Source organism: Penicillium psychrofluorescens (assembly GCF_964197705.1).
Source record: "Penicillium psychrofluorescens genome assembly, chromosome: 3".
Classification (NCBI taxonomy): domain Eukaryota; kingdom Fungi; phylum Ascomycota; class Eurotiomycetes; order Eurotiales; family Aspergillaceae; genus Penicillium; species Penicillium psychrofluorescens.
The window spans coordinates 3,183,062-3,196,006 of NC_133441.1; the positions used below are offsets into that span (position 1 = coordinate 3,183,062).

At 52.9% G+C, this 12,945-nt stretch overlaps 7 protein-coding genes across 7 annotated transcripts; 2 read left to right on the forward strand and 5 right to left on the reverse strand.

Moving 5' to 3' along the window:
• Positions 1-93: 93 nt before the first annotated feature.
• PFLUO_LOCUS5310 (uncharacterized protein) lies at positions 94-1,914 on the reverse strand (the record flags this gene model as incomplete). The annotated part of the gene is made up of 4 exons (XM_073782743.1): positions 94-939; positions 992-1,415; positions 1,474-1,495; positions 1,572-1,914. The coding sequence occupies 4 exons, from the start codon at positions 1,912-1,914 to the stop codon at positions 94-96; spliced, it is 1,635 nt and encodes a 544-aa protein (XP_073639368.1).
• Positions 1,915-2,406: 492 nt separating this feature from the next.
• On the reverse strand, positions 2,407-3,335 carry PFLUO_LOCUS5311 (uncharacterized protein; the record flags this gene model as incomplete). Its single annotated transcript, XM_073782745.1, has 4 exons — positions 2,407-2,595; positions 2,649-2,755; positions 2,813-3,127; positions 3,233-3,335. 4 exons carry the CDS (start codon positions 3,333-3,335, stop codon positions 2,407-2,409), a joined length of 714 nt encoding a protein of 237 aa, XP_073639369.1.
• Positions 3,336-4,125: 790 nt separating this feature from the next.
• Positions 4,126-5,082, forward strand: PFLUO_LOCUS5312 (uncharacterized protein; the record flags this gene model as incomplete). The annotated part of the gene is made up of 1 exon (XM_073782746.1): positions 4,126-5,082. The coding sequence occupies one exon, from the start codon at positions 4,126-4,128 to the stop codon at positions 5,080-5,082; it is 957 nt and encodes a 318-aa protein (XP_073639370.1).
• A 140-nt stretch (positions 5,083-5,222) lies between these two features.
• On the reverse strand, positions 5,223-7,681 carry PFLUO_LOCUS5313 (Mitochondrial outer membrane protein iml2; the record flags this gene model as incomplete). The annotated part of the gene is made up of 6 exons (XM_073782747.1): positions 5,223-6,074; positions 6,136-7,163; positions 7,216-7,282; positions 7,342-7,418; positions 7,507-7,524; positions 7,594-7,681. 6 exons carry the CDS (start codon positions 7,679-7,681, stop codon positions 5,223-5,225), a joined length of 2,130 nt encoding a protein of 709 aa, XP_073639371.1.
• A 646-nt stretch (positions 7,682-8,327) lies between these two features.
• Positions 8,328-8,757, forward strand: PFLUO_LOCUS5314 (26S proteasome complex subunit; the record flags this gene model as incomplete). Its single annotated transcript, XM_073782748.1, has 3 exons — positions 8,328-8,442; positions 8,508-8,628; positions 8,724-8,757. The coding sequence occupies 3 exons, from the start codon at positions 8,328-8,330 to the stop codon at positions 8,755-8,757; spliced, it is 270 nt and encodes an 89-aa protein (XP_073639372.1).
• Positions 8,758-9,418: 661 nt separating this feature from the next.
• Positions 9,419-10,808, reverse strand: PFLUO_LOCUS5315 (phosphoglycerate kinase; the record flags this gene model as incomplete). The annotated part of the gene is made up of 3 exons (XM_073782749.1): positions 9,419-10,185; positions 10,260-10,680; positions 10,743-10,808. 3 exons carry the CDS (start codon positions 10,806-10,808, stop codon positions 9,419-9,421), a joined length of 1,254 nt encoding a protein of 417 aa, XP_073639373.1.
• Positions 10,809-11,609: 801 nt separating this feature from the next.
• Positions 11,610-12,733, reverse strand: PFLUO_LOCUS5316 (uncharacterized protein; the record flags this gene model as incomplete). Its single annotated transcript, XM_073782750.1, has 6 exons — positions 11,610-11,681; positions 11,738-11,904; positions 11,956-12,301; positions 12,356-12,381; positions 12,459-12,549; positions 12,668-12,733. 6 exons carry the CDS (start codon positions 12,731-12,733, stop codon positions 11,610-11,612), a joined length of 768 nt encoding a protein of 255 aa, XP_073639374.1.
• Positions 12,734-12,945: the final 212 nt, after the last annotated feature.

Consider the following 12,945-nt stretch of genomic DNA (forward strand, 5'->3'; position numbering starts at 1 on the left):
TATCTGGTTATCTAAGACCGAATGAAAGCATGTAAGTATAGAGTAGCATCATCACGTTAAGAACTCTGGGTTTTTGCTTCGGGGAAACGAAGTCTAAAGTGACGGACGCGACCATTTCCCGCGCGCTCGTATCCGTTTTCCGAAGATGTAGAAGAGGTACGGGATCGGGATGAGAGCAATGGAGACAAACCCCAAGATACTGGCGGCCCAGGGTACACCGAGATTGTGGAACATGGCGTTGGTGAAGAGTGGGAAACAGCCGGCGAATATCGAGCGTAGAAAGGTATTAGCGGCAACAGCACTGGCAGACACTGCCTGGAAGGTATCGATGAGATAGTTCAGCGCCGCCTGGAAGATGGTAAAGAACCCGAAGCCCATCATAACGGCGCCGATGATAGGAGCAATCCAGTGAATGTTTTTGGGGCTCGTCCAACCGAAGACGAACATACCCGCAGCGAACATCACGGAGCCGACCATCATCGGCGGTAAGCGAGCTTCAGGAACAGCCCGGTTGTTGTTCGCTTTGAATCGTTTGATATAAAAGCGCTGATTGGTGAGGTTGGCCACGGCACCGATGAAGATGCCGACTAGATATGCCAGGAACGGCAGGGCGCCAACCACCTGGTTCCAGCCTCGCACTTCTTGGAACACGATTGGGAACGCAGCCAGACTCAGGTACAGAATGCCGTACACGAAGGACGCATACAGTGCCACCAGGAAACAAATTGGCGTGGTTAGCAGCTGGAACGGTCGTATCAAGTACTTGTTGCCCAGCTCCTTCAAGGTTACGTCCCATTCCTCATGGCGGGCATGTAGAGCCCAGTTCCCGCTTTCGAACCGGAGTCGGCGAGCCTTGTAGACTAGGAGCACGGGCGGGTAGCTCTCGTCGACGAAGATAACATCGAGGAGTAGAAAGAACATCATCATGATGCCAGTAAGCTAGACAGCATGTTAGCATGACGCGAGTCGGACTGGATAGCAGGAAACGAACGTATTCGGTCCATCGCCAACGAAGATAACTTTCCACGATGGCACCACCGGCAATCGGACCGAGGACAGGCCCGCCAACGACAGCCATGGCGTACCCGACGATGGCGGCGCCGCGCTGCTCGGGCGTCCAGATATCGGCCAAAACGCCTCCAGTGTTAGTGACGGGGGCCGAGCCGAAAAAGCCAGTGAAGAATCGCGTTATCATAATCGTCTGCAGGTCTTTGGCCGTTGCGGTGCCGAATGAGAAGATAGCCGCAATGAAGTACGGTGCCAACACGGCCGGTTTGCGCCCATATAGCTCTGATAGAGGTGCCCACACAAGCGGTCCCAAGCCTAAGCCGAACAAGAGCAAGGTTGTGCCCAGAGTCGATACCTCTACTGAGACGCCATATTCATTGGATATTTGTCTCTGACCGGTTGAAAAGCTATAGTTTCACGGTCAGCCTGTCGGGATCAAGCTAACTTGGCAGATCGAAAGCTTACACTGAGCTCGCCCATGTTGAACCTGCAATGGTTGAGAAGAGAGTAGTTAGCTTGATGACGTCTTTTGCTCGGCATTGTTCTGTCGCATGGCGACATACCCATAGTGGTCAATCCATACAGCACCGTCGTCACGGCCTTCTTCCTAAATCCCCAGTTAATAGGCCTGTAAGGATCGTCGGGGCCCTCAAAATCCACCACCACCTCAGGGCTCGTCTTGGTGTGCGTTAGAGGATGGGTAAACCGCGCCGTTTGACCAGGTTCCCGACTTCGAATGCGCGACACCACTGATTGTGTCCGTTGCTCGAACACCGACAGGCCTGACGCCGCCGTGCTTCGTTTTTCTAGTGCCGCCCCGCCTTCATCCTCGGTGACGCCATTGCTGTGGTGGGATTCAACGTCGTCGCTGGACGAGTGATAGTCGTGTTCGGTTAATTCGGCCATTCTGTCCCAAGCGCAACATCGGACTTGTTGCAGGGCAGTCGCAGCTTGAAGGAGGAGAGTTCCGCGACGGAAATCAAGCTGCTCAAAAGTCGTGGGAAAATAAATAGCCGTCCGGCGAAAACCCGGTGGTAAGGTCTGATAACTAGAAGAGCCAAGACGTCATGCAAGAGCCACAGCGTAATCAGTGCCACCGTTGCGGGATTTGCAAGGCTTCCTTTTTGCCAGCGGAGTTTGTCCGGGCAGGGAGCTCAGTTATTTATTAACTAATCGCCGTAGCTCGCACTCGGCCCAGTGCAAACGACGCCGAAGCCGTCTTATCCGGTAGCGGGTCCACCGGGGACACCGGGGGTGGCAATGCCGATCTCGGGGTTAAGGAATTGTATATAAAGTGGAGCAACAAGTATAGTATTATCATGGTTGAACTATTCTTAAACAAGAACGATTTGAACGAACATGGTTCACTCAATAGGAGATTGGCTCTTCAACAGGACATCATTTCTCCTCAGATTCAACCTGGTCCCAGATTCCACAGCCCGTCATCTTGTACACTGAACCCTGCCGTGGATGTAGCCGCCGCCGTGATGCGTGTTTAGCGAGAGACACTGCCTGATCAATAATCGTATTGATTCGAGCAATGACCTGAATTGAGTCGTCGTCCCAGCGCAGGAGCTTGCCGGTTTGCTAAGAATACAATCAACCATTTAATCAATTTACTAGATCGCGGGCCCTCCTACCTGGCCTTTCTCGTCAATATGCACAAACCGCCACTGCGCACCATCTGTAGCTAGGCCGTAAATAGTAGACTTTCGCATCGCATACTTGCGAGCCCAGTGGATCTTGGCTGAAAGGTAGATTAGACCACCGTCCATACATGCAATGAGATGCTCGCTATACTTACCCATATTCTGCAGCAAGTTCCAATAATGATCAGAGCTGAGTCTCTTCGCTTTCACGACAATGAAATTTGTTTCGAGCTCCGTCAAGGCTCCGTACCACAGAATATAATCAATTTTCCCCTCGCTCATGATGTAACGGTCATTCTTGATGCATGGCATGAGAATCCGCTTTTCAAACCCCCAATGAATAGATGCCAGTTCTTCTGGGTGGTGCCTAGCTTTCTTCTTTTTCTCCACCGTCAAAGTCATCAAAATCGCACCGATTTTGGGGCCAAGGTCTTTCCCGTTTAGCTGGGCGTGGTCATTTAAGTAAGATTCTAGAATCCTGTCAGTTCGAAATTCCAAGCAGTTTGTGGGATATCCTCAAGGGTAGATATCTCTTTTGAGGTTGATCTTCGGACCCTCGAGACGGTAGAACCTACCGAGCTTATCAGGAATTCTGCCATTTTTCTTCTGCTTTCGCGAGCCAATCCATGATTCCTTTTCCAGTTCGATAGACTCGGATACTCCAAGTGCCTTGACCATACGTCTGGAAGTCGGCTGTATATCAAGATCCCATTTGTTGGAATCCAATCTGTCGCTAGGTATTGTGACACAACGCCCACCCATCCAGGTTGGGAGACGACTGGGGCGAATGTAGCGTGTTACCTGATCTGTGACGAATGCAGCCATGTTGGTGTGATTCAAAGGTAGTTGAGATATGGAGAGATAGTCGCAGGGTTGCAGATGATAAAATTGTTGCGGCGAGAAAGAGACTTGACCAGATTGAGACTATAGGTGTGTCTATTAGGAAAAGTAGAGGCAGAATGAACCACAGAATCGCCCGCGTCCCATTTAGGAAGGCAACTTTTTCACCAGCTTTGCACTTCAATCTTAACAAAAAAGGTCCATGTTCTCAACCTTGGATCATCTATCAGTTTTTATATTTTCTGTCGGATTGTGAGTATGTCATGGAAATGGCTTTGGCCGCAGCATTCCTGTAGCATAATTAACTTACAACGCATTTTACCGTAGACTATTATTAGCCAAATGCTAACTGCTCTTGTCACAGTAGTGGATCGGTTAATATCTGCCGCCATATATTGAAATGATCAGTGGGCTACGAGGTGGTTTTCCCGTCGTTTCTGTCGCGGTTGACGCCTCGCATCAGTAACCAGTTCGGGAACAGAAAGGCCGGTAACCAACCAACAGTCTAACGGTAAGCGCTAACACGACCTAGGGTGGACCCCCCAACTACATACTTAAAGAGCCATCCATCCTCGGCCTTGAAATGCGATAGTTACATACTCTCAGCTTCTCTATTACTTCCAGCACAATGGCGAGTTACCAGCACATCCGCCTAGCAACCAAGCCCACAGCCCAAATAAGCTATGGGTTCCACGAGCCTGTCTCCACACCCAGCACTGTGCTAGTCGTCTACTTGAATGGAATGGGTCTCCCCCAAGCATCGTGGGCCGCCTCAATCACCAAACTCCAAGAAATCAGACAAGGCTCAGCCACTCCAGCTCTACTAACATACGACCGCTTCGGCCAAGGCCAGACGACAGATCGCGACCCGCAAGACGAAGGCGCCTCGGACCCAACACACGGCCACGACTGTCTGAGCGCAGTCAAGGATCTCCGACAACTGATTACCCAGGTGGCCAGCGAGAAGCTCGGCGTGGCAGACGTGGACAGCCTCTCCCTCGTGCTGGTGGGCAATTCCATCGGCTGCCCACTCGCCCGTCTCTATGCGCACGAGTATCCCCGCACAGTCGCCGCGCTCCTCTTGCTCGATAGCAATATCGCCAATACGGATTTTGTATCCGTGTTCCCGGACCCAGACGCAGAGGGCTTTGATCCTGCTACTCTCCCGCCAGATGTAACGCCTGATCTTCTGCGCACTACCCGCACAAGCGTGCGCAAGATATTTCATCCTGATGTCGGTAGCAAAGAGGGTCTGAGCCGAAAGAACCTCCTCAATCTGTTACCTGCGAGTGATGGGCCTATTTTAAAGGGTCCCGATGGCCATGGACCCTTTGTTACTGTTGTGGGACATGATTTCGAGACTTTTGCGCAAGAATCGACCAACATCGGATGGTCGAAGTCTGCGACTACGACATATCTGAATCCATTCTGGCATAAGTATAACGAAGGACTGGTCAAAATTACGGAGGAGGGGAGGAGTAAAGGGCCACTGCAGGCGCCGGGATCGGGGCATTTCGTTCAGAAGGATAATCCGGCATTTGTGGCTCAAGAGTTGGATGAGCTTCTCTCGAAGGTGCTACAGTGAATTGTAGATTCAAGGTGTATGGATAGAGAGAGATTCCAATGTCTGTATTTCTATTTTATATGCATATGGTACACCAAGACACCCCAAAAAAATATCCCAAAAGAGGATTATGAACAGATGAAGAAGATCGAAAGAAACACTCAAGCCGAATGCATGCTTTCCCATTTGCGGACGGCCTCGTTTGCTGCCGTCACCTTCAGTCCGATGCGCGCATCCAATTCATAGCCTTCCCATCGGGCAGCATGGTCGAGGTACTCCTTACACTTGCGCACCAATTGCTTCTCGACCTCGGAATTGCCACCACCAGCGTTGCTATCATCCGAAGAGGGTCCACCAGCTGTCTCAGCCGAGGTTTTGGCGGCAGACGGATCATGAAGAGCCAGGTACGACGGACGCTCCATCCACAAATTGGCAGCCATCTCGAAATATGCAACGGGATAGACCCAGTCATCCTTCAAATGGCCCTTGAAGAGGGACTTGTCGTGGTTCAGGACGCGGGTCTGGATGATATTCTTGGCTTCATCGTGGTTGCGTAGGGATCTGTGCACGGCAGCGCGCAGCAGGTCAAGAATCGCCTGCTCCTCGGGTCCCTCGCGAGACCAGGTCTCGTTTGCTTCGCTGTCGCACCACGCCAGGCGGGTCAAGGACTCCTCAAGCTGGTCTCGTGTCATGCGGCTGTGCCCGTTCCAGAAGAAAATCATCTCTTCGACGGGATCTACGCCAATCGCGTCAACCAGGGGAACCTTCCATAGCTTGGCACGGGCCTCCCATTTAGCGATTTTGCGGGCCACGAAGACGTCGAAGGGAAGCTGGCGCGCCATGAACCGTTTCTTGCCTGCCAGTGGCGGGGCCTTACGGATGTACTCGGTGGCCTTTTTGGCGTGTTCCTCTGCGACTTTAGGGTCGGACTTGGATTCGCGGTAGAGGACGACATGGCAGGATCCGGCAATGTAGTAGTACAAGGCGCGAGACCAGGAATTGAGTTCCACACACTGGGAGAGGGGGGTCAGCGTCTTGGTTGTCATTTGGGCCACGGGAGCAAGCAATACGCACCTCCAGAAAAGCCTCCGAGCAAAGCTCGAACTTATGCAGAAACAGGGCGTTCAAGCTCTTTTCGAACACGCGCAATGCCTCGACCTGCTTCAGCGGACTCTTCTTGTTGGAGGCTAGGAGTTCCAACGCCCCATCCAAGTCCTTGTTGGCGCCCTTCATTCGAGATTCTTCCAAAAGCCACAGCTGACTATTCGGGAATCGGGCCCGCATCTCCGCCAGCAGGGCCGCTAGCCGTTCTTGCGGATAGCCCTCCACGTCCTCCTCGCCGGGGGCTGGATCAGGCATGATGTCGCAGTAACGAACAAATCCGTTATAGTAGGCCAATAGTGCCAGAGCGGCGATTGCCCCAATCAGGTTGTGGAACTTGCTCGCTTGCCAGAGCATCCTCAAGCCCCGTTGCTTGTCACCATGGAATCCAATGATGGAGAGGAGCTTGCTAAACGCCGGGGGTACCATGGAGATCAGCAGGAGCAGGATACCAAAGCAAAAGTTGGCACCCGAATGCACAAAGACATCGATTTCGTTCTTGAAGATGCCGGAGTCCGGGTCGTGGGTGAGATTGGCAGGACCCGGCGAGGATTCACGCGTCGAGACATCCGAACTCTCATTGGAAACCGCCAAATCAGACATCTTTTGCGGCAGATCCGAAGAGGCTATCTGCCCTGTCGTTGTGGCGCCTTTTCTTGCCGACGTCTGGCTCGAGGTGTCGGACTTGGGGTCTGTTGTATCAGCAAGCACCAGTTGGCTTGGTTCTCGCAGCTCCATGAATTTTTCTTCCATCTTCAGAATAGCGTCCAGGGCAATGTAGGCCTTGCGCAACCGATAGAAAGCCTTAATGCTCTCCGTCAGACTTTCGTTCATCACGCCCACCACGGCCATCATCAACTGTGCAATGGCCTGGCACAGTGCATATTCGGCACCGGCATTGTAGATCTCCGATCGGAATGCATTAGGTGCATGGGAATTATGCTGTGCGTGGTGCTGGTCGCTGGCAGCGGATGTTTCCGCCTCGCTCAGTCGCTCGGATGCTATTGATGTCAGAGACAAGGATTGGATTAACACATCTGCCGCAGCACATACCCTGGCGCATAATATCCTGCTCGAAACCCAGGGTTGCCCGCACAAACGCGACCACGCCTTTTCCCAGCTACCCACACCTTGTGTTAGTGCTTATAGGGCTACGTCATCACCATCCGGACCACCCACATTGTGAAAAGAGGAAGTGCCCTTTGCCAGGCCCTCCTCGGCACTGTCCACATCGTCGTTGAGGATATTGGTAGCCGCTGTTCAGCCAGTTGTCGTGTTAGTGGTGCAGCACAGAAATGAGGGTGGAATCAACACCGTAGAGGAGCTGTAGGAGAACAAGCATACCCTTCATCGCATCGTCAACTAGCCACACAGTCTCCCATTAGCACATAGTCTTGGTCGACTTGAGATGAGAGCATAGACAATACTTACGGTCCCGCAATTCGGTCAGCGAGTCCAGCGACTGTGTGGAGGCAGTCGCCGGCTTCTTGCCGTACAGCCACGAGCCGACTCGCAACATGACGGGCGGGAGTGTCAAAGGCACAGGATGTCCAACGGCGCAGAAGCCAACTCAGTGCCTTTCAGGCCCCCAGGCACAAACCCGATTGAATCCGGACGAGTACGGATCGGGAAGAATGTCAACGAGATACAGTGCGCAGCATGTGAACACCTTCCGAGAGCATCGATGATCTATTTAGCTTCTATGGGGTAGATGAAAAAGAAGAAGGAAAGGAAAGAAAGGACGAATCATTAAGGTGAAGGAAAGAAAAAGAAAAAAAACAAGCCTGTGCAGAGGCTGAAGGGCTGTGGGGGACGATAAGCAAGCCGGTCTGAGTGGCGCGGGCGCATCCATGGGTGTTGGTCGTGCTGGGTGCCGGGAGATCCGACCAGTGAGGATTTCCTATTGTGGTATGATGATGATGATGATGATGATGATGATAGTATTCACTCCATCTAGGTCACTAACTAGCCACTATAATCCTGCTAGGTATCGCACTAGGTGTTTCCCATGTTGTGATGAACGGTTGCACTATTTGTTGTAGGGATGCGCTTATCCTTATCACTTAGTCAGTCTCCGACCGACCACACCTGATCCTCCCTCCCTCACCTCCCACCCAGCTAACTATCCTCCCATCTCCCCCACACACCCTTCTTCACCCTCCACAATGTCCAATTCCACCCCGGCCCAGACCAAGGCCGAACCCTCCGACCAGCCCCAGCAGCAACAGAAGCCCCAGGTGCTAGAGGAAGATGACGAGTTCGAGGATTTCCCCGTGGAAGGTACATACCGCGCAGCTCTCCCCCGCGCGCAAAGAGACCCCGACTGACCAGACAATGGCGTATAGACTGGCCCCAGGAAGAAGCCGAACAGCCGGCCGGCTCGACGGCCAACGGCGGGAGCGAGCATCTGTGGGAGGAGAGCTGGGATGATGACGATGCCGCGGAGGATTTCTCGAAGCAGTTGAAGTGCGTCTTTCTTCCCACACCCATACATACCCCTTGAAGCTCTGTCTGGGCTTTAGCTCTTGAAGGATGTGTTTCTAACAGGCGTTTCGCGACAGGGAGGAGCTCAAAAAGGTCGAAGCGTCGCACTAGAATTAGACGGATCGGACGAACCAGAAACGAACCCGTGTTGGGTGGATGGGATCGTGGAATAAACATCTCAGTCTCAACCCCTCGTGCTCTTCCGCTATATGCGTGTCTCTGAGACTCGACGGAAGAGAAACACCAATACCTCTTAAAATCAAGGAGTTTTCGGAACAAGACTATTATCTATGGAGCAATGCGAACACAACTATTTTGAACGTCATTCTATTCTTCCCGGAAGGACTGACTATATGTGAAGGACGGTCATGGCATACTTCGGGAGATAAACAATCGAACAGGCGGATATCAAAGTCGTGGAGACGACGACTCACCCGGCTTGCTTCCATCTACCTCCTCTTCTGAATGCATGGTGTCTCCTGGGTCCTGATCTTGCACGGATATCGTAATATTGACGGTCATCTACCCCGGCACGGCTATATACATGTAGATCCCACCACTTCGCTTCGTCTTCAGAGCTTCGGTTTCGTATCTGGCACGACATCAAACTTAGCTACCACTGAACCCCTAAGATTGACAGCAAGGAGAGCGTAGGTATGATGGAAGTATATCTGATTGAAATTGTGTGTACATTACAGCATGAATTTGTTTCTGCCGGGGGAATCCAAAGAATAAATCCCCCATTGAGAGCCTGCCCACTGGCTTTTGTTGTTTACTTACTGGACAGAGCGGTAACGCCGGGCAGTTCCTTGCCCTCCAAAAGCTCGAGCGAGGCACCGCCACCAGTCGAGACGTGGGAGATCTTGTCCTCGGCGTTGTACTTGGCCGCAACGGTGGCGGTGTCACCACCGCCGATGATGACGATGCTGCCGGACTGAGCAGCCTTGACCGCGGCATCGAGGGTAGCCTCCGTGGCCTTGGCGAAGGGCTTCAGCTCAAAGACACCAGGCGGGCCGTTCCAGAGGATGGTCTTGGCCTCGCCGATAGTCTTCTGATACTTCTTGATACTCTCCGGGCCAACGTCCAGACCCATGCAGCCATCGGGGATACCAGAGGCATCAGTGGCGGTGCCGACGGTGGCATCGGCAGAGAACTTGTCGGCGGTCACGTAGTCGACGGGGAGGACGATCTCGACGTTGTTCTTCTTGGCCTTCTCGACGATCTCGCCGACGATCTTGCTGCCGGCCTCGTCGAACAGACTGTTGCCAATCTTGACGCCCTCCAGCGTCTTCTTGAAGGTGAAGGCCATTCCACCTGTGATGATCAAGCTGTTCACCTTGGGCAGAAGGTTGTCGATCAGCTGGATCTTGTCGGACACCTTGGCGCCGCCAAGGATGGCCAGGAAGGGTCGCTGCGGGTTCTCCAGGGCCTTGGCGAAGTACTCCAGCTCCTTCTTGACCAGGAAGCCGGCGGCCTTCTGGGGAAGCTCCACGCCGACCATCGAGCTGTGCGCGCGGTGGGCAGTGCCGAAAGCGTCGTCTGTTTTGTGTCTCATGGTCAGTCACAATTTAATATCTTCCAGCGAATCCCCGCCCCAAAAAAAAAAAACATACTGATATAGATGTCACCCAGAGCAGTCAGTCCTTTCCGGAACTCAGCCACCTTCTCCTTATCAGCCTTGACCTTCTTGCCCTCGGCATCCTTGGAGCTACCCTCCTCCTCCGCATGGAAACGGAGGTTCTCAAGCAGCACAACCTGGCCACCGGTAGCCTTGTTGACGGTCTCCTCGACCTGGGGACCAACGCAGTCTTCCGTGAAGACAACGTTCTTGCCCAGCAATTTCTCCAGCTCGGGCACAACGGGCTTGAGGCTGTACTTCGGGTTGGGCTTGCCGTCGGGGCGGCCCAGGTGCGACATCAGCACGACGGCCTTGGCGCCGTGGTCAATGGCATATTTGATGGTGGGCACGGCGCCTGCGATGCGCTGCGGGTTGGTGACCTTCTTGTTATCGTCGAGCGGGACGTTGAAGTCAACCTAATACGTCGAGATGGTTAGTTTGTCATTCATGAACAACCGCAATTGGAGTGGTGACGGACCCGGATCAGGACTCGCTTGTCCTTGAGGTCGACATCCGTGATGTTGAGCTTGTTGGAGAGAGACATGTTGGGTTGGGTTCTTTCTGGAGCTGTTAGCACGAGAGTGAGGATAGCATGGAAGAAGGTTCAATAATACCTCAACAGTGGACGGGGGAAGACGCGCAGAATTAAATGAGCTAGCGGGGGTAAAGGGGGAAGAGAGACAGAGAAAGAAGGAAGGATCTTAACCGGCCACGGTGAGTAAGTTAGTTAAGGCTGGAAAGTGTTTGGAGGGGTGAATCGCAGCAGTGGTGGGGCTGCCGGTGAAGGGACGGCCGCATCCAGCAGATACTTAGGTAGTAAGTACTACTGTCGAGAAGATACTTTTATTAATGCGATTATTTCCACTACGAAATAAGTACCTTACATTAGACGTGACATTTCTCCAAAGTCACTTTACGCTCCAGCCAAATCGGACTGATGCGGGACAGACGTCACCGCTGCTGGTCGACACGGAACAGCCCGGGGAAACTGGCGGAGCTGAATAGCCTCGGAGGAACAGTATTCGTGGTCGGAATTGACGATATCCGCTTTACGATAATTATAGGGATTCTCTAGTGAAAAGCCAGAAACACCCGTGGAATTGCAGCCAAAAGATTCCCCCTATGAATGATCTGGACTGTGTCTGCCCATTGCACGAAAAACAGCCAGCCTTTTGGAAATGCAGGAAATCAAACCCGAACCAGCCTTACCGGAATGAAAAGACAATAGCAGACCCTGTACACTATCCATGAAAAGAAAAAAAGAAGAACCGAATCCAAACCCACCGAAACGCCTGAGCAAGTGGAAAGCAGGAATATCACGAGCAAATGAGTTTCATAAGCTCCATTAGGACTCCTCCGCAGCGTTGGTCAGGGATAAATACGCGGTCCACGCGATACCGATGGATGAAACAAAGGGCTGCGATAGAGACAGTCAGCATATGCAAGGATCAATGTCGGAAAGAGACAACTCACAATTTGAAACTGAATAGGGATGACACGGAAATTCAGGATCTGCACCGCCGGCCACAGGACAAAGTTGGCCTTGAGTGTGGGCAGGTAGACATCCCGGAACTTGTGTGTCAGCGCCTTCTTGCCTCCACCTTCGGCGATCGTCATGTATGTGAAGAAACAGGCGAGACCTATTGATCATTAGCATCCATCTTCTTAAAACTGATGTCAGACCTTCATACCAATCGGCGCCATGACTAACTGGTCGAGGACAACACGCTTCAGAGCCGGGGTAGTCGGGTGCTTCTTGGTGAGCGGGAAGGCCCTGGACAAGAAGCCGAACCACTGGAACTGCACGGGGGCCATGAAGAAACCATAGGCCATGAACCGCGTGAGGCGCTCAAAGTCGAAGGGTGGTGGCGAGCTCCGGTAGTATCCAATCTCCCCAACCGCTGGCGGCTTCTCCTTGTCCAAGTCGTGGATCTCGATCGACATGAAGTCATCTCGGGTTTCGGATATCCTCTGCGCTGAGCGCGCCTTCACGGCGGTGATCAGCTGTGCAACGGTATCGGCGACTCCACCAAGCACCTAATGGCCAGAATTAACAAGTGTCCCATATCTCGTTGAGCAAAAGGGACTTACGGCGTTGGTCACCATGGTGGTCAGCACTGTGGGCGCGAAGAAAGAAGATCTCGTCAGTGGTCTGGTCACACGACATGGGAAGCGGCGGCGGCGGCGGCCTTACCTGGTCTCTCAGCATAGTAGGTGTTGAATTTGGCAGCGAGGCGGGTTGCTACGGCCATCTCAATAATGAAGATGATCGTGTGCAGGAGCGGCTACACAGAGGTGTCAGTCCGAACTTTTGTCATGGCCGGTCGGTCGGTCGGTCGGGTCGGGTCATCAGGGAAAGAGTGGGAGGCGATGTTGCAACACCAGAGGGACAGAAAGACGTACCACGCGACCGTAGATATATCGTCTATTCAGGCCATCGACGACCTTACGCTTGGCGGAGAGGAACATGAGGACAGGAGCGGATGAGGGATTTCTTTATTGGGAGGAAAGGAGCGAAGGCGAGGGTTCCGGTCGGGGCGAATGCTGGATGGAGCCTGGGTTTGCGTGGAATGACGCAAAAGGCAGAGAAGAGGAACCAGACAACACAGGACACCAGCCCGGCTCGACCAGCAGGGGAGAAAAACTGGATAAAACGACGACGATGATGATGATGGGGAGAG